This window comes from Plutella xylostella, chromosome 7, assembly GCF_932276165.1.
Source record: "Plutella xylostella chromosome 7, ilPluXylo3.1, whole genome shotgun sequence".
Classification (NCBI taxonomy): Eukaryota; Metazoa; Arthropoda; class Insecta; order Lepidoptera; family Plutellidae; genus Plutella; species Plutella xylostella.
The window spans coordinates 3,497,257-3,517,033 of NC_063987.1; the positions used below are offsets into that span (position 1 = coordinate 3,497,257).

Below are 19,777 nucleotides of genomic sequence, written 5' to 3' on the forward strand. Positions count from 1 at the left end.
GAAACGAAGGCCAACGAAAAACGTTCGTTGGCGTTCGTTGGCCCGGTGTGTACGCGGCTTAAGGCACATCCAAGCAGGGTGTGCTGTGAAACGGAAACATTTCGTCGTCGCATCGTCTTGAACGAGGCGAGAAACTGTTATTATTCTGGGGAATAAAGAGATAGTAGAATTTACCTTTTGTAACATGGTAACCCTAAATTAACTTTTTTTCTGGTAAGTTGTTGCCAGTATTGAATAATATGTCCAAATATTGAAACTGTTGCCATATAATGTTATTTTTTATCCGAAAAAAAAAACGGGATAACTAAGCCTAAGGTTTGCTAATACTTTACACAACGAAACCCTTTTTGGTCTCTCACGGAACCCCTTTGTTCCACGGAACTATAATTGGGAACCGCAGATATAATCGGGCGTTATTATTTTAGGACTGAAGAAGAACACTAACTTATAAAATAATAAAATATGGCGGGAACAATAGTCTATGATTTAATTATCGTTATGTTGGCAACAAAAATCATAGACAAGACTAAAAAAGATTTTTAATTTTTAATATAATTCCCTTTTTTATTAATTTTTATTATTTTACACTGATATAGCTTTTACAGAATTATAAAAAAATCATAAAATATTGAAATCAAAGCATTTTAAAAACTGAAATAAATAGTTTTGTTTTTATTTTTCAATGAATTTGACTGAAGTTGTCTGCGGTTAGTTTGGCGCCAGCGACACTTTCACAAACGCTTTAAGTTGGTACGCCTGCAAAACTACGTGGTCGCAATGGCATGGCTGAATGTAAACATGTTAATATTTTAGAATTTGGCTTTGTTTAAATTAATAACAATTTTTGTTAAGACTCTACATTATATAGAACTATATATAGTTGCCTAAATAAAATGCTGTCGCGTATGGTATCAAAATTCAACTGGTATTATTTTTTGTAACCGGTGTGAACTTAGGTAGAAGCGTCACTCGGGTCTGTTTTAATGGCGGACGCCAATAATTTTGGAAGTTTCGTGATTCTATTGTTCGTTCTAGAGTAATTGTCTCGGTTTGTGCATTAGGAATGTGTATTATTGCAAGTGATTCAAATCAGTGTCCCAAAAACGTGAATGTGATATCAAAAGTTATGGTATATGGTGACAAAAGCTTCTGCTAGATAGTAACCTTTTCCCTAACCTCGTTTACGGCAATGGAGTAGATATGTGATCGATGTGTGTGCGTCGGTGAACGATTCTTCGTCCGTTTCATGTTACTGATTCTAGTGAAGTGTCTCGGCAAATTCGTGATGGAAGTGTCCGCGTCGCGGTTTATAAATCCGACGCCCGATTTCGATGTAACGTAAGCGAACCGGTCTACCGCTAACCAAGTAGGCAGAGACAGCCCGCCTTCAGCCAAACATGGCTGCAACGCAGGCTGAGTCTCAGCGGACTGAAGCTAATGTGGAGCAGAATCCACCAGATCAGCACATAGAATCTAGGAATGCATTATTACAGAACGGCACCGACAAGTCCGTCGGGCGCGTTCCGCCCGATGGCGTCGTGAACACAAAGACAAAATCGCCGATGTCTGCGGACCCGGGGCCGCCCCGGGACGGCGGCGAGGCGCCGGGCCACGACCGGGGCGGAGAGCGGCCGCCGCCGGACCAATATGGGCAATACCGTTACCAAGAAGGCGCAGATCCTTATTACGCTCCCCGGCCTGGGTTTCCCGGTAAACCGAGGCCGCCGCCTCCCCAGCAGCGGTTCTTCCCGGGGCAGCAGGTGTCGCAGGCGCCGGGCCCCACGCCGACGCTCAATTCCCTGCTCCAGTCTGGCGGAGCGCCACCACAGCGTTATCCCAACGCATACGAGCAGCCCCCGGCCGGCTACGGCCCGGCGCCCGGGTGGCCGCCGCAAAGGCATATGCCGCCCTACAATCCTCAAGGAAATCCCTACAGAAATTCAACTGTGAGTATTTTATCTTTTTTGTTAGTGACCATTTTATGTTCCTTATTTTTAACAACATGATGATGGTTAATGTTTCACATTATTTTGTAAAGATGAACTGTTTTTAACATCTCAAAAATCATAAAAGAGATTTTTTTGTGATTCAAAATGACACATCAACAATGGATTGGGTGTGTGCATATTATATTACCCTCTTCGGTTTATCATCTGAAGTCCATACCTCAGCTTGGACCGTTTCCTTGCCACACTGGTCCACGTTGGTATAACCCTCCTTTTTGCTTTGCCATAGTCGGGTAATTACTGTGTTACCCATTCAGCTACCACCACTGTAACCTTACTATCTTTATAATGTACAGGGTGTCCCATACATAGTGACCAATGGAAAAGGGGTGATTCAGCGGGTCAATCTGAATCAATCTCCACATATTATTATTTGGTGACAAACACCAGAGGTGTACACGTGTTTGTCACTATTAGTTATTGAACCTTTCTGAACTAGTGACATTCACAAACAAACATCACAGATGAAAGGCATACCATTGCCTTCTGATAGGTGATTGCTATGATGCCTGGCTGCATTACATGGATGTCTTACTAAGCACTTAAAATATATTTTTAAAGTAATTAAACTAAACTTTCATCAACAGTAATTTTTAAAAGTGTTTTTTTTTTAAATATACATTATCAGTTTGATATCAAATTTGCACAAAGTTTCCATTACAGTCAAGTTATGGTGCACCCCCATACAGAATTAAGTTACAGACCCGCTTCTCACAACAGAGGATGAGGGTTTAAATTCTAACCATGAAATGTTCCAGTTAGTTCAATGGTGGGAGACTAAGTAGAGACTTTAGACCTTAATTTCTAAGACAGGCCCTGTAACACAGGGAGTGGAATAAATGTGAGAAAAGTTCACTGTTGAGGAGGCGCAATGTGAGTGATGGCGATGCAAAACTTTTCTCATAAATGCGCCCCGTAATAGCCCTTCTGAAACTAACAGATTATATGGCAAAAAAATGCATTGTGCTTGTTTTTTTAAATAATTGGTTGTTATTTTGGAAGAGAATGCTTTTAGCATTAACTTCGCCTATGTACAAATTGATTTATGTGCAATAAAGAATTTAATAATAATATGTTAATTGGGAAAGAAATATTGCTTCCATACCAATCTTTCAATATAGATGCACACTAATTATCAATTGTTAAATGGGAAAAAAAAATCAGCGTGATTTTGATATATATATATATATATTAAAACATTGTAGGTATTTGAATTAAATATAATATAACATGCAATAATCCATGCATTAATTCTTTATTGCATGAGGGTTTAATGCTTATTTATAACCAAGTATAACCAAAATAATTGGGTGTTAGTTCTAATGATGTAGGGACAAAATGTTTCCCTCCCTTTCTAAATTCTGAAAATTTTACTGTAAAATTGTTTTCAACATTTTTACAGTCCAAGGAGAATGGCCATTTCTCTATGGCGCCATGACCCGCCAGAGCAGCCATTGATGAAACATATACCTACTGATGTGTAGCCCATGACTACAGTATATCCTGGTTTAAATTTTATTATATATATATGAGGCATGGGAGAATTAAGATATAGGTGCTGAAAGATCAAGTCTTTGTACTGACTAGTTGTTTCCCTCATACTAAGTTTTTTTTTTTAATGTGGTTTAGATTATTAAAAATATTTTTCCCTTATTTAGAACACTTTTATCATTGAATAAAAATAGGTTTGGTTAGTGGCTGCAAAGCGGGTCAGATTTGGCCATTCTCATTTGCAATTTTTATAACTTTGTAATTGAAAAAACATGATTTAAAAACAAAGCTATAAGATAAGATAAAATACTCTTTATTGCACACAAACAGAAACAGTTTCTATTTCATCATTTCAAAGCTATGTTCATTCAAAAATTCACTACCTTCACTTTGTAAAATATAGCAAGAGTCCCATGACATTTGATTGATAGATGCTTATGCCTGGTGAATAAAGTTCATTTTCCCTTGGAAGCCAACAAGTTACAGATAAAATGTATGAAGCTGTCATAGAGCTCATTTCAAGGGGTTCCGCTCATCTTGCATAATCTTTATTGACCAAAACTCATTTCGCATAACTCGTATGGTCTAAACTTTTTTGGCCGAACCATCACTTTGCCAAGACTTATGTGGCATAAGGCTCGTTTCGTCTAAAACTCTTTAGGCACAATCTTTAAACACCTAAGTTTCGTTTGCTCAAATTTATGTCCGTCTATACCTATGAATAATCTAGTTTCTCCTAATGTTATCTTAATAAATAATATATTAAGTATGTAGTAAATGTACATATTGTGGTATTTTTCTCCTACATCCCGAAAATCACGATATTGTATGATCAAAAAATCGAAAGTTAACGACCAATATAATTATTACAAACCCCATGAGATCGAAACCTAAAAATAGGTGCGACGACGAGCAAAGCGAGGAGGAGCGTGTTAGGTGCACATGTTCATCAAAACCAAAGCGGAGCGCAGCGAAGCGGAGCGGAGCGTTTTCCAAACAGCGGAAACAATACAAGGCACCAGTTTGCGCTATGTAGGGAGACGCTCCGTCAAAGTTAAAGCCAAACGAATATTATTAGTTTGTATAAACCTAATAAACCTATGCCATAGCATTATTAGGCTATTCAAGATTTGGCCATACCATTATTAGGCTAAACAATGTTATGCGAAATAACTTTTTACTAAACGAGATTTATGCCATACGATTTTCGGCGTAACGAGACTTTGACCAAACGTTACTATGCAATACGAGATTAGGCAAATAAATCTTATGCCAAAAAAGGTAGAACCCATTTCAAGTTATGATGGTTAAAGTTATTTCAGTGATTCTTCCTAATTAGGGTTAAATGCTGAAAATTATTTCCTTAAAAGGGAATTCTCCAATGGGCTAATTAATTAATACCTACTCGAGAATGGTGTGAATGAAAAACGTGTAGTTAGATAAAACCGACTAAATAAACAACAAGAATGCACGAACAAAACATTTCACGCCACCAGAGCCATTGCTGGACAAAAACAAAAAGCATCAGCTGTGTCGCCGCAATCATCACCATCCTACCATGTCGGCCGGTGGAGAGGAAAAAACCGACACCTCCGAGGAATAACAAAATACACCGCTATGTATTTACCTAGCTATAAAAACGAAAGCGAGCCGCGATAGTGAAAGTTTGATGTGTAGGCAAATATTACTCGCTTCGAGGCGGAGATTTGTGCGTCGCCCCCACACAACTCCGAAACGGGCTAAAAGGAACCGAAAACCGGGGCGCCAGGGACGTTTTGGCAATGTACCCCCCACTACAGTATACATACATTATGTAGGACCCGCTGCTGTGGAGTGTGTGTTTGACAGAAGTAACGTGAATGGAGCTGGTGCCTTGACGTGTGACACGTGTATCTATCTGGCTCGACGTTAAATTTAAAGGACTTTTCTTTTACAAATTTCACGTTGCTACACAAAGGTTTTCGAATGGTTGTTTTTGGAAGATAATACTTTATTGTTTGCTTTAGATGGAAAGTACACTTATTGAGCTGTCATTCCATTTTCGCTTCAACATTGTTCTGCCCATTCCGTTATTGTTTAATTTTGTTGGACATTTTGGGAATTATTTAGTTTAAAGAGTATTTATTCTATGTATATCAATCGACTGGATTCACTAAAGTTGTAGTGTAATGGTGTGTCCATTCATCGGATAACTTTCTGCTTCTCTACTATAGGACATTAAGGATCTGTTCTGATTTTTGCTAGTTTCAATTTATAATGGATAAATATGGCTTAGACTTAAGGCTGCCACTGACGACCACTCCAACATTTCAATCAAATGGGGCGCTAACATGCACGCACATTTTGATTAAATCCAATATGTCCTAGGATGGCATCCATATAACAAAAGATCTGGGTCTACCAGATTGGTCTACAGATCATGCATACAAAAAGTCCTCCGCTTGCCACCCATCATCACATCACTAAGGACAAAAATAAAGCTCTCGGAATCGGAAATGAGTTGATACAGCTGTCATTCATAAAACAATGCATTGAGCACGTGCCGTGTTTATACTTTCGAGTTCACATTCAAGGTCGTACGCATTTGTAAAGGATGTGCTGGTGTAGGCCGACCGACGAACAAATACCGGTTACGTAACGATGGCCCACTTCCCACGACGTGGTGGGTCTTTGGGATGCTTTATGCTGCTGCAATCTTTTTTTTAGCCTCATCGACAAGGCAAGAAGGCGCGCAATCAGCTGTTGATTGAATTGAGAAGCGACCACCAACAGAATCGTACTTGCGTTTGAATTCAAGTGCGAACCTATAACAGTGTTGAATGTTCGTTATCACTGAAACCATAACGTCAGCACATAATCAGTGTTATCAAAGGTTCGGTCGGGGAACTATGGAATTAGTAATTTATCTCGGCCTGTCGTTTACTCACAATCGTGTTAGATAGTTGTCGATAAGGAGACACGTGGTTGCGGGGTCGTCGACCCGACGTACTCGCGCCCGCCGTCAGCAATGTAATAATAATAAAATGTTTCCGTGCGACTGGTTCAAGGGCGAGCCGCTGATATCGGAGCCAGCTATATTTAGATTTAGTTAGCTATGTGTGAGTTGTTTCTATCTACACTTATTCGCAGATCAATCGCTGACTTGACATTCTTTTGGGCGAAGGAGCTACGACATTCATGGAGAGGCTTTCCCCAGTTGCCATGCCACCACAACAAACGCCGAAATAGTAAAGTTCTGACAATATTTTGCATTACCAACTATCATACAGTGTAATATTGTCTGCATTTAGATTGCAAATTGTACAATATTTGCATCTGAAAAGCCTATTTTCTTTCTCAAAAGCCGTGATGATGATAATCACTAACAGTAGCCTAGCCGAGGGCAATTTTCCACAATTTAGGCTTTACTGTGTACCGACTGTCTAGTACATCCCCAGTAAATTCCACTCTCACTTTCGTGTCGTAACGGAATTGTGGTACATGAAAACGAGATGAATGGAGCGACAACGTAGGGCGTTTATCCCGTGCTCCTAAAGTGTACAATCGATCCGAGTCGTCTCTCAATTTTGCCGGCCGATAATTGTTTAGCTGTTGTGGCATAGTATGGTCGGCGTCCAGTCTACTTGTCGCTTCGGTCAATGACCGATTAATGTGACCCGTTTAAATTTCACTTGGCAACTGCCAATGTTGTTTTCGCTTATTGTGTAAAATGATTACATGAGAGACAAGTGCATTTCTTCTGTTCAGTGCCTGCCTGCTACCAAAGAACTTCCTAGCAGCTACATTCTTTTATTTCGCTCTTTTGGCTCATGCAGGAATAGGCAGAGTTCATGTTTATTATACACAGTAGAGTCGCGAATCCATGCAAATTTACGCCAAAGAGAAACAAAAGCTAAGCCAGCGTGCACCTTGCATTGCCTCGAGTGAAACGTCACACGTCACGCGGGCTGCATTCATTCATACAATATGTTGTAATGGGGTCGTTAAACTGCCTGACGTCACGTAATTGCCTGCTCCCTTCGTCGGTTGTGATATCAAAACGGATTAATAAACAAGGGAGGACGGTGTAGGTCAAGCATTATCATTATTACCGCATTACGTAAGTGACGCTTCCGCTAATCTGCGAAATATGAAGTGTGTTGGTACACAACACAATACATTACAAGCGTTATTCAGTGAAACTGTATTTTGATGATGGACATAACCGAGAAGAGCACTAAGCACAAAGATAGCAATCAATAATAATAACTGTATGTAATTAAATTAAGTAATGTGTGCATTGTACAGTGTACTTATAAACACGGCAGATTCAATTACTCATACAGCTCGAAACAATCGCATCATACACTGATGTGATGTAAACATACTGTGACGTAATCTTTAATATCGATGTTATGCATGTAAAAGAGGCCATTGTCAAGGACCTCGAGTTGCCTTGTACAGAAAGGTTAATGACTTTTATATAGATCTATAATCTGTTGAAAGAAGGTTGAAGTTTTGCCATGAAACAATGAGAATGAGCTGCTGTATGGAGGCGGCATCTAGTTAGTTGTTAAAGCTTTATAACTTTAAATTAATCTGATTCCTGGAATTCGCTTATTTATAGTGGCAACAAGTTTTCTTATTAAAACATTATTTCCATACAATTTGCTCTAATATAGGAGTGCACAAATTAAAAAAATCGACAAACTTATTCAGCAGAATCAGGTTGGGAGTGATGCCGTATCCAAAATCTCGTCTTTTAAATCAGGAACAGTGTAAAAGGGGAGACGTCTATACACCTACATCTTGAAGTAACTGTAGTATAACTAGAATGAAAGGTCACGACCGCGGCTCCTATGTAGGTACTTGGGAGAGAATGTGAGTAGTAGTAGATGGGTACACAAGTACACATACATATTATGTTTACGAAGGGAGCTCTTTATTTAAAGAGAGTGTAGAAAGGGGTCGTATTACTAGGTCAGTAACACTTGTAGTATAGCAGTGTATTTGTGTGTAGGTACATATATCTAAAATATATTTATATCTATGGGTACGATTATATGAAGAGACTTATTTTTGTTTGTAATAAGTAATTATTTTATAAGAATGTACATAGGAGGATATCGTAGCTCTACTTAGGCGTAATTTCATTCATGATTTGATCAAGGTCCTAATGGAATAATTATGTTTTGAATGTTTTAATCAAAGTGCAGGCCACCTGTTGCCTAGCCTAGAACACCTAGACATCGCGGGCCAAGCTTGACATTCACTTCACTCGTGACGAAGTTAACCGAAATAACCTGTCGTAATACTCAACTATAATCAACCGCATAATACGACGTAATGCTCTTTCTATTGGGAGTTCCATTACAAATTAAAATAGACATAAAAGATCTTCCATCAAACACTGCGTGACGTCACAGAATGTGTTACGCGTTTGAGTTAGCAATAGCATGCTCCACTGACGATTCATCCGTGCCCGAAAGAAAGACTGATTTGTGTAGGACGTTTTGAGGTTTTTTAACGGGGTCATTACCATTTGTCGGATTTGTGAAATGGGGCAGATTACGTTCCGGTCTGGTAAAGACGGCCTTATTTGTAAGAAGTTTCGAAAGCAGCTATTTTCGCGTCGGTGCAGCGATTTGATCATTGACCTATCCTGGCAATCAATATAACGTAAAGCCATAGCTTTTTGGCCAGGTAACGTTCATTGGCGTTACACTACCAAGTTAGTTTGAGTGTCACATATAGGTTGTATGTACTATAGCGGTTTTCTCGGCGGGTGTATGGCACGTGTCACAGATAGCTAAGACAGGTGACTCTGAATACGCTTTACGTTCCCATTGTTAAAACTCGAACACGCATAAAAAGTAAACCGGTCAGCGGACCTTTTATCGTCCCATGCAGGAGCCCGATGAGGTAATAATAATAATAACCAGTCAATCTCATTCATTTTCTCTTTTTCTCTCAACAATACATGGTTCAACTTTTTTTGTGTAGATACGCAAAGGGATAGCCCGCCGGCATTTTATGTAAAGGAAGGTACACGCACACATTTACATAGTGGTGTGTCGGTGTGAGATGCGTTTGTAGTGGAGGGAATCCCCAACTTTTTACACAAACACAATCAAAGTTATGTAATGTTTGCCCGTATCCGCCGGCTCACATGGCCGCACCGCTACCGTTGTTTGTACGAATTCCGATGTTATACATATTTACCTCTTATTAGTCACACACCACAGGTCATTAACATCTGTCTTAAATGATTTGATAATTGTTTTTAAATAGATGCGTACAATGTATTGTGCGGTTGATATATTTAGCTTTCCTGTTACGGTCGATGTACGTAGTGACCATAATTTGGCCGATTAATAAAATATAAATTACAAAATTAGCCTAGATTCATGTACAATATTTAAAATTACTCTAGTCAGTGTACGCATCATCATTCGTACGTCATTTCCTTTTAACATGTACACTACACCCAATCTTATCTCTGATTCCCTCCATCCAAAGGTTGTCTGGCAGAGATCACTTTTAGTGATAAGACCGCCTTTTGTACCCTAATTAAGTTGCAATTTGTAATTCCTATGATTCTTTGTCTGTGTGCAAATTAAGAGTATTCTATCTATCTATCTATCTATTTGACCTACCTTGCAAAGAAACGTAACTAGACTAGCATCTACCTAGCTAGCTATCCGGCACACGCATACATCACAAGTCACAACTATCGCACCCGCGACTGGCTACCGGTGCTAAATATAAACACGGCATACTTATGTTTAGGTCGTTGGTAATGGTAATGACATAATAACTATGCGAGTGGGTAGGTGACGTGCCTGCTCCGGAATCCGGTCAGATTCCAAGCCCCCACTTGCACTGGCTACCTATTGCATTTCCCGCATTGCACACACTCGTAAAATATGCGTTTAGTTGCATGCATGATAACTTGGTGAGAGCACGGGTTTTGGTAGTGTGGGTACTGTTTAACAGAAATTATCCTTGATAATGTGGCAGTTCTGAAACTTAAATATACATATATGAATAGTAAACGAATGGCATTCAGTAGGTTTTCCAGATATATTTAAGTTACAAAAAAAATATTTTCTGAATGCTTTATATACCACCAATCACAACACATGTGTAATACACAAGTCATACTTTTTCAGTCGAAGCTCATAACTGAAAATGTTTAAACGATCTTAGATTGAAACATCTCATGACCGATCATCATCACGACGCCTTCGATGATTAGGCTCTAGCTCAATTTAAAGTTGTTTGCGCACATTTGATTTCAACGACAGCACATCGTTGACGGGATCATCACTCCTATTTCGACCATATCAATAGAAACGAGATCATTAACAGCATCGTCCTTTCCTATCATTCTGATAATGTTTTGAGGCAAAGCCAACCTATCGGATGAGGGAAAATCTAGCTAGGTACCAACCTCCATAGACTTTAACGTTATAGTCTCTTTTTCGTTTAAATGTGCTGTATATGCAAACCGGCTTCATATTTAACATTGTAATGCACCTAACTATATCCTTCAAGTATGTTTTTTGTTGTACGTTCAAGGGTATTAAGTGCCTTCCTAATTAACGCTAGTTTTTAATGATCGTCTTAATTTTTGATTTGCCATTAAAACGTTGGCAGTCTGATATTAAATGTAACGTATCGCGCGTAAAAAATATATATGTTAAAGTACTTCAATCAAGGTTTTTATTAACATTTTACGTCCTAACTTTATTACCGCACCTTCGTACCGAATGCTTGAAAGTTCTTAAAAATAACCGTAGACATAATTTTAGTGCCTTTTTTAATTTAAGTTATAGTTTTATACTCGAGTAACTTTTATTTTGTAGCCGCAGAAGTTTTGAATGCTAGACTTTGTGGTTTAGTTTGCGTTTATTATTCAGCTGTTTGGTGAAACGTTTGCCGCGGTTTCGCTCGCTAATATGCGTAGACCTATTCTGCACAGTCTGTACTCTGTACATCTACACATCTACCTATAGCCGGGCCCCGCTCGCGCCGATGTCGGGTCCCAACAAGAAAACTCTCCCTTTCATATCTTTAAATGAGCTTTTATGAGTCTTTGAAGAGCCCTCGTCGTTGTGAGGCATTGGGTCACTACGACAACGGCTTCGATGGTTATGTTCTTCCCAACTGTAAATACATAAAATATCGTTTATTGTTATGGTTTATTCCGGCTCTTGTTGTTTTAGGTATTTGTTTTGTTATCATATCATAAGTATTGTTTGCTTCATTTATTTGTGTAGTAATATTTGTGTACGATAATGATAGCTGAAATATGAATAGGATACGGTTTCTGTGAAAAGTAGCATAAATCAATAGGGATGTCGTGCGGTAGTTCTTTGTTCGTGGTTCGCTGAAGAGGCTCGTTGATGTCGGCGGCTCCAGCTCTCGCCGGTAAACTCTTGGAGGCGCCGTGCGGGGCCGGATGATTACTTATTAACGTAGGTGGAGGCTGGCTGGCACGGGCGGGCCGCGCGGCGCTCGTCGCGCGATCGATGCCGCGTCGACCAATGGCGTGCCGGCGCCCCGCGCGCCCCGCACACCCCCTCGCGCCCCACACCCTGCACGACGCACCCCGCACCACGCCGCCCCCATAAATCATTGAATTTGCCATAAAACACCCCGATGTTCGTAAAAATGTAACTCTAATTGTGGACACAATTCCCGTCTCCTCTCGTCTGACGGTCTGACGATGCGGGATCCTCGGAATCCGTAGTTTTGAGACGGTAAAATATTTGATGCGGTGGAGCGCGAACAAAGCGCCTCGCCCGCTCCCACCCGGCTTCGTACGAATAATTGAATTTTCATCATGGAGCGAAATGAAAGCTGAAAACTGAAGCGGGCGACTTTGTTGGTACAGCAAATTATTTGGGACGTTATGAATTTATACTTACCTCTATGTTATGTTACCGAAACTAAAATGAAAAAGGTTGTTTATGCTTTTGCTGCATATCCATAGAATGATATTACAATATAAACGATACATAAACATGAAATTTACATAACATCAGTTTTATATCTATTTTTTGAAAATGAATTTTGAATTTCGAGTGTTGTATTTGAAATGGGATAGAAACCAAATCTTTACAGTATACCGACCCCAGAATCCACTCACAGAAGACTGGTGTTGTTAGTCAAACATGAGCATCACAAGTTGAGCGTATCGCGATCTATGTCTCACCATTATCTAGTAATCAGTCTAACCCACATCTTCCCTACGCTCATCGGCTACCGCAACACTTTATCCATATAACTCCTACACATATCAGCTCTCTTAAACCTTCATCCCTTTATAACCATGTTCCTCATTGCAGCCACCCCGCGGCGCGGCGCCGGGCTACGGAGGGCCCCCGTACGGCGGTCCGCCGGGGCCGCAGCAGCCGCCGGCGGGCTACGGGCCACCGGGCTCGTACCCGCAGCGGTACCCGCCGCCGGGGCCGCCGGGCGCGCCCAACAACAGACCGCCGTTCTCTTCGCACCAGGTAAGATAAGACAGCTACCATAGTCCCTATAGTGCTTCCCACGACAGGAGTAATGCAATTAGAAAAGTCATTAAAAACGCTCGATCTCCCATCCTACACATACAAATCCCTCCAAAAAGCTACAGTGCTCAATACTTGCCGAATAGTGCATAATAAAGTTTGCAAACCAACCCAACAAATACCCTATGAATCACACTTGGCTTAGGCCCGTGTGGTTCATATTACCGGTTATTTGTTTAAATATCTGAGCTGAAAAAAAATCAGAATCAAAATAATAATAAGTAATTATGTGGGGTGGGGCCATCTCGAACATGACCATCCGACCCCAAGATAGGCAGAGCCGGGTATGGGTATCGGATAGCTGATAAATCTACACGGATACATAGATAAGATATGTGTTGGTTGTGTGCCTGTGTTTTACCTAGCTTATATTCTAAATCTAACACATAGGTACAAATGGCGGTCTTATCGCTTAAAGCGATGTTTTCAATGCAACCACAAAGGGCCAGGCCACAACACTGCGTTGCGACGTCGCATCGCAAAAATCTGCGACAATAAATCAAGCAATTGTACGGGAAAACTTCCAAAACAGTCGCAGATTTTTGCGATGCGACGTCGCAACGCAGTGTTGTGGCCTGGCCCAAAGGGTGTAAGGATATTTATGGTCAAATAGGATCAAGTATAATAAATTATTCTAAAGGAATAACATTACACCTAATACCTCTAAGAATTTTTATGTAACATACAAACAAAACTTTTAGTTTATCTTTTAAAACTATTCTTGAGTCCATAGTTATATCGTTTTATGCTATCAAATTATCCATCCACAAAATGGTTCGAATCCTTGTCATTATTTGCCTCCCGGTAGTGATTCAAGTCGAAGATGTTTGTTTTCGGAACACCCATCGATCACGATTCTCAGCACGATACCATGATTTATTATCAATAGGCAACAACAAACACCCTCCGTTGCAAATTCCTCTATTAAGTTACATTAATGAGCGTTTAACACGAATCACCCCACTGTTTATGCGACAATTTACATTTAGTAGTAGTAACGGCTTTTTTAACCTTTGTATATCGTGTCAATAATAATCAATATTAGCATATTGACGAGCGAAATGCGGTGTCTGGGTATGTTTTATGGACATGTTATGAGTGTACATTACATTTTACTTGTGTCATTTACTATTTAATACGTCCGGGGAGCAAGTGTTATTTGTTCGTCTTAATATTGTTGGCAAATATATTAATTTGGGCTAATAAATTTTAGCCCGACGTAATAAATGGCAGATTTTTCCGGCACTATAATTAGTAAAGGAAGTTGTACATATTGCCAACAACTTGAGCAAGCAGTTATATAAAATTCTCAGGACACTTAGTTGACAGGAAGTGGCGGTCCCGTTAATGCCAGCACTTGTACAGTCGAGCGCCGGACAATGAGTCACCGCGGGACTAAAAAACACGGCCGAGTCCCGTTGTAAACAATGCGTTCCCAAAAAAACGGTAAAAACTGCTATTCATGCCACCCTTCCACTCCAATTACCAGATGCCGGCGGCAAGTTTGTGAATGATGCTGCTACCAGAATGCCACGCGCGGATATACTGTTTATATCCGAAATCTCATTATGCCTGAGCTTTGATATAGATATAGAGTATTAGATATGTATAGCAGAACTAATCTGTAATCAATCAAGTTTGTGGTTGCGGGAGAAACCATAACGTGATGCATATCAAATTAAACGTGATTGAACCGCATAATTTACATGTCATTACCCTAATACTGACAGCGAAAAAGCAGATAGCAGACAACAACAAATCTTCTAAACACCGTGCACTATAATTACGGCAATAGAGGCGGTGTCTATGTTCTGACGATGCTCAAATTCATGCGAGTTATTATATTACAAGCTTCATATTGAAGTCCGAAACTAGAGAGCCGAACGTTTCTCAGAATTGTTGAGCCGACGGCGCGCCGAGTCGGAGCCTCATCCACTCAAGCGAACATAACCTTCTATATCACTTAGGTGTCGCCCAAGCGAACACGGCTCTAAACGTCTTAGGCGTAGGCTCTAAGTTGGCTCGGGGGGCGAAGACACGCTTGAGTGACGTAAGCAGCTTCGCGCGCTAGCTGACGTAAGCTCGTTATGCAACGGAGGTACGCCGAGGAGCAGAGCTCTCGGAGCCAGCTCGTGTAGAAATCGCTGTTTGGAAACGTTTCGTCAGGAACAAGGCCGTTTTGAAACCGCACGCCAAAGCTATCCTGCGCTGAGGTGAACCACAGATTTTGTAAACCATCACCGCCAGTCCACTTACTGTTTTTGAATGCATGGAATATCCATCGAAATTCACCACACAATCGAATGTAGGTTCACGTGAACATTTAAGTATTTTATTTTAAAATGTGTGTTGTGGATAGATTGGAAATTTTCCACTGTGGGGAATTCAAAGTTTTCCCCTTACCTCGTTTATAATTTCTGTTGAATAAATAGACCTGTATTGATGAGCCGATATTGTTTCCTCGCAAATTCATAATACCAATTTAGTTTGCGAAGTCGTCACTAAAATGTAGCCATAAACTACGAGGGTTTTTGAAGCTATAAATTAAAACTTCTAAGTAGTGTTGGCAAAGTCAAGACTCAAAGGAGTTGTAGGGAGTATGGGGCTTAGGTTGTTTAACCATGCTTATAAGAGGTATACGAGAGTTATAATAATCTATTAAAAAAATAACCATAATGATGTCGATTCTGAAGGCAGAAATTCTAATTTTAACGCTGTCAAACTAAAAAATTTGCTAGCATAAAATGACATTTACGGAAACAATCATAGGGTCGAATTTTAAACAAAGAAATTAAGGTTTTGACAGCTCTAAATTTAGTATTTCTGCCTTCAGAATCGACATCAATGTTATAATAATATGACATTACAATTTAGAAAATAAGATATTTTTTATCCTAAACATTAAAAACGGCCAAGAGCGTATTGAACACGCACATGAAAGGGTTCCGTAAAAAATATTAAGTAAAATATAATATTTAAAATTGCCTGGCAATCGGTGCAGAAACGGCGGAGAACGAGCCAGGACGAACAGAAATAAATAAATAAATAGATATGACGAAACTATAAGGGTTCCTAGTAGACTACGGAACCCTAAAAATACGTCAAATTAAAGGTCTATTCTAACATATCAGTAAAGCCGCAGATCCTGCCCAGTTCAATCAGTATTTTTTTTTAGTTTCTTCGTCTTTGTCTTGGTCCAGGTACCGTCGCTTTGATTTGGATGACTTCAGGCTGATGGTGATGCTTCATCATGATCTTTTCGATTTTAGAGAATCAACAGCAGTAGCTACACAAACCGTTCACATGTACTGTCAATGTATACATTCATTTCGTTCTCTATAAATCTATCTACTACCTAGTTATACATGCAGACTTGGTCACGTGGTGCAAATCGCGAAGTGCGGCGTCTTGCGCAATGTTTAGGATATAGTTGAGGCAGGGGTTTAGAGATACAACCCGCATCCGGGTGCAATGAATGCGACGCTTTCAAGGGCGCGCCTCAGGTGATGACGTACGCGCCACCCCGCCCGCCCCCGCCCACGGGTGCCGGCACCCGCCTAATAATGCACGTCTGCGCCCCGTCTACCGCGTCCGTACCCGCTGCAACCTTGAAGTCGCCGACTACTTCACTAGACGCCCGCCCCGGCCGACCTACCTCTAAACAACCTCTCCCAACCCAACAAATGAGCATCCTCAGTCAACAACTCCAATGGACACAGGGCGTAATGAGCTCATCAGTGCAGAGCTAACGATGTGTCGATGTATCGTGTCCGCACATCGATCCACGCACTTGCGACCGGCGACCGGCGCTCGTAGTAGCGGTCAGCCGGTGAACAGTTTAGGCCGTGAGTCGTAAATATTATGTTGATAGCTCTCTAATTATCATAATAATAGTGGAGGCGTAGAGGCGGGGTGGCGGCCCCGTCAGCTGAGCGAAAACGAAAGTAAACAGAACTCGGTCAAAGGGTTTGTACTCACCTACCCGCAATATTTATGTGGGTATGGGGGTTCGTACCCTCTCCGCCCCCACCACCCTCCTTTGATGGATTGGTCGGCGACTAGCTCGGATGGCTCGTCTGGATCGGCTGAACTCTACTGCCGAGCATTAGTCTCGGTTTCCTGTGTTTATTCCTCGAAGAAAACTTTTCCCTTGAAATTATTATTCAGTGAAAGTTATCCGAATTCTTTGTTTTGTTTAGGGTGCTCTCCCCCTGACACCCCCACCCCCATTCGAAACTTATTCTAGTGACACAGATTGTTAAAATAGTATTCCTTGTCGAAAACATTTTGCTCTCAGATATTCAAGATCAAACTTCGGACTTGTACATCAACTTATCCCATTCTACTTCTTGTGTTATACAGTTTAATAATAATAAGTTGTTATAATACATACACACATTCAAATACATACCTGTTACAGGCTGTTGCTTAGCTGCTTACTAGCTGATAGATGGTTTATTCTAGATATTCATCTTTTTTCTGTATTACTCAGTGAGTCAGCATTACCCATACTGCTGGTATCGGATAGGTTTCGGCTTTGCTGCTAAATGGAGCGCGATGCATATCCAATTAAGTAGCTAAAGGTATCCCCTTCGTCTGCTATCCCAATTACTCTCGCTCGACCCACTCTTAAGCTGATTTAAATTTGCTCTTTCGGAACAATTTTAATTTCCAGCGACGCTTTCCATTAGTCCATTCGTGAAATCGACCGATCACGAATAGTACTATCGGTGGCGGTACACGATCAAAGGTTCGTCATAATTGAGGCTATTATTATTGTTCCATTATCAAGAACAGCAACGTAACTCGGAGGTCGTGAACTGATGACGTATCGCATTATTCAATTATCGCCAGTCGGTGGGGGATCATGAAAAGTGAATGACTCCTCTTGACCTGCTCTAGTAAATATCGGTCGGCTTTATCTGCAGCCTTGAAACGTGACGAGGAAACTGGCCGGAGTGAAAGCATCGTGCGATTGATGCAACCGCAGTCTGAATGCACTGATTTGTGTCGAGGACGCAACGTCACCCGCTCTCGTTGTGTCTGCCACCTATCAAACCCCTCCTCCTTTTCTAAGTGCGATGTGTGACGCGTCACACATTTGCAGGATTCAGCATATATCTTGTGTTAGAAGGAATTATTCACAACAGCTTTGTGGCCGCACTCTTATCTCGAGGAATAACACAGAATAGAAGAAAGTTGTCTATGACATGTCTTGTCTATGGACTGAGCGTTTTCTGACGTTTCCGGACTTGATTCGCGAGCATGAGTTACGCATGGTTCATTAAAAACTAATCCTATTGAATATCATAAATAAAAGTAATGTGAGTTAATATTTCTATCTTTATTACTTGTTATGTATAGAAACCTCCGAAACGCAAAAATAAACACCAAACCCGGACAGTTGAAAATGGATGTGACATCAGATCTCCAATAGTCATCCTATTTCCGGGAAATGGGATGTAGCGTGCCAATTTCAGTTAAGTTAGTTTCCCCGTCCCAAAAGTGAATCGCGATTGATTGACGCGATTTAGTGTAGTGCCTCCCCCCACGCGGGCGCCTACTCCAGCCCCCTACACATTAAAGTGCACACGTATAGTTGCGTTACGATGCACTCGTTCGCAAGTAAACGGGAGTGTATAATGGATGTACGGTCAAGGCCGATCATGGCCGTCGACCTTATGTTGCACGTGCCAGATTATTGTTTTACTATTCACAATGTTTGTGCCTGTGTGCGTGCACTGAGCCGTGCTGTTGTAACTGGAGCGGCCGGATCCATTCAGTTAGCTATAACTTTGGTTCGTTTGTTTTCGCAACCTTGTCTCGAGCTGGTTTGGAGAAATGTTACTGCACTATTTTCAGGCTGCTCGCCTAGACTGCGCTTATCTAACGATTGGAATAACTCGTTTTGTTGCGTTGTTAATGTTTTCATTACCCTTTCAATGGAAACTTGTCTTTGAACCAGAATTTCTATTACATAATATTTACGACAAATTTTGTATAGCAAATATCATGTATGAATAGAAAATAATCCGAATAACATATTATAACAGTAGTGAATTAGCATATAACTGGTAGAAAATGCTGCTAGCATTAAGTTCGCCTTTGTACCAATTTACTTTGTGCAATTTAATAATAATAATAACAGTATCAGATATTGCTACCACTACTCTACTAAATACTGAACACACAAATGCATGTCTGCTGCGCTACCGGGGTCTTCTAATAGCTCAAAATTACTCCTTCTTTGATAACGAAATTCCTCGTATTACCTATGCCGTTTCATACGTGCATAAAGGGGAAAATTACAGCCCCACTGCATAATAAAATCATGCGGCGAAGGAAACCTTGGCAAAGGCTTGGAGCTTACCTGCTGTTAGACTACCTAGTAAATACTATTTGTTTCATAAACGCTGAAACATTTCGTATTTGTCTTTGGTGTGCTTTGGTGTTGTGTTAGTGTTTACCGATAATCAAGTCAGTGGACAAACAGCGGACAACCGCTATGCCTTTCGTTACATTCAGGTTAGATTTCCCTTTTGTACATTGGCACATTGAGGGAAAAATCACCTACACAAATACAGTAACTTTTATGAATACAGAGATATGAAATAGTCACATAACAATATGAAACAAAACATAAAATATGAGCATGTTATGTCAGTTCAGAACTCGGATCGCAATCGCAGAGCTGTGAAAACTGTTCCATTAGCCTGTCGA

The 19,777-nt window shown here is 40.6% G+C and overlaps 1 protein-coding gene across 11 annotated transcripts in view; it reads left to right on the forward strand.

Moving 5' to 3' along the window:
• The first annotated feature begins 750 nt into the window (after positions 1-750).
• Positions 751-19,777, forward strand: part of LOC105382660 (trithorax group protein osa) — a 69,277-nt gene continuing 50,250 nt past the window's right edge. For 10 of the 11 annotated variants that reach the window (XM_048622234.1, XM_048622243.1, XM_048622242.1 and 7 more), the window contains exons 1-2: positions 751-1,946; positions 12,830-12,997. In XM_048622234.1, the coding sequence (XP_048478191.1) occupies positions 1,398-1,946; positions 12,830-12,997 (717 nt within the window). In that variant the 5' untranslated portion in view covers positions 751-1,397. The remainder of the gene's footprint in view (positions 1,947-12,829; positions 12,998-19,777) is intronic. The other variant, XM_048622241.1, reaches the window with a different exon arrangement.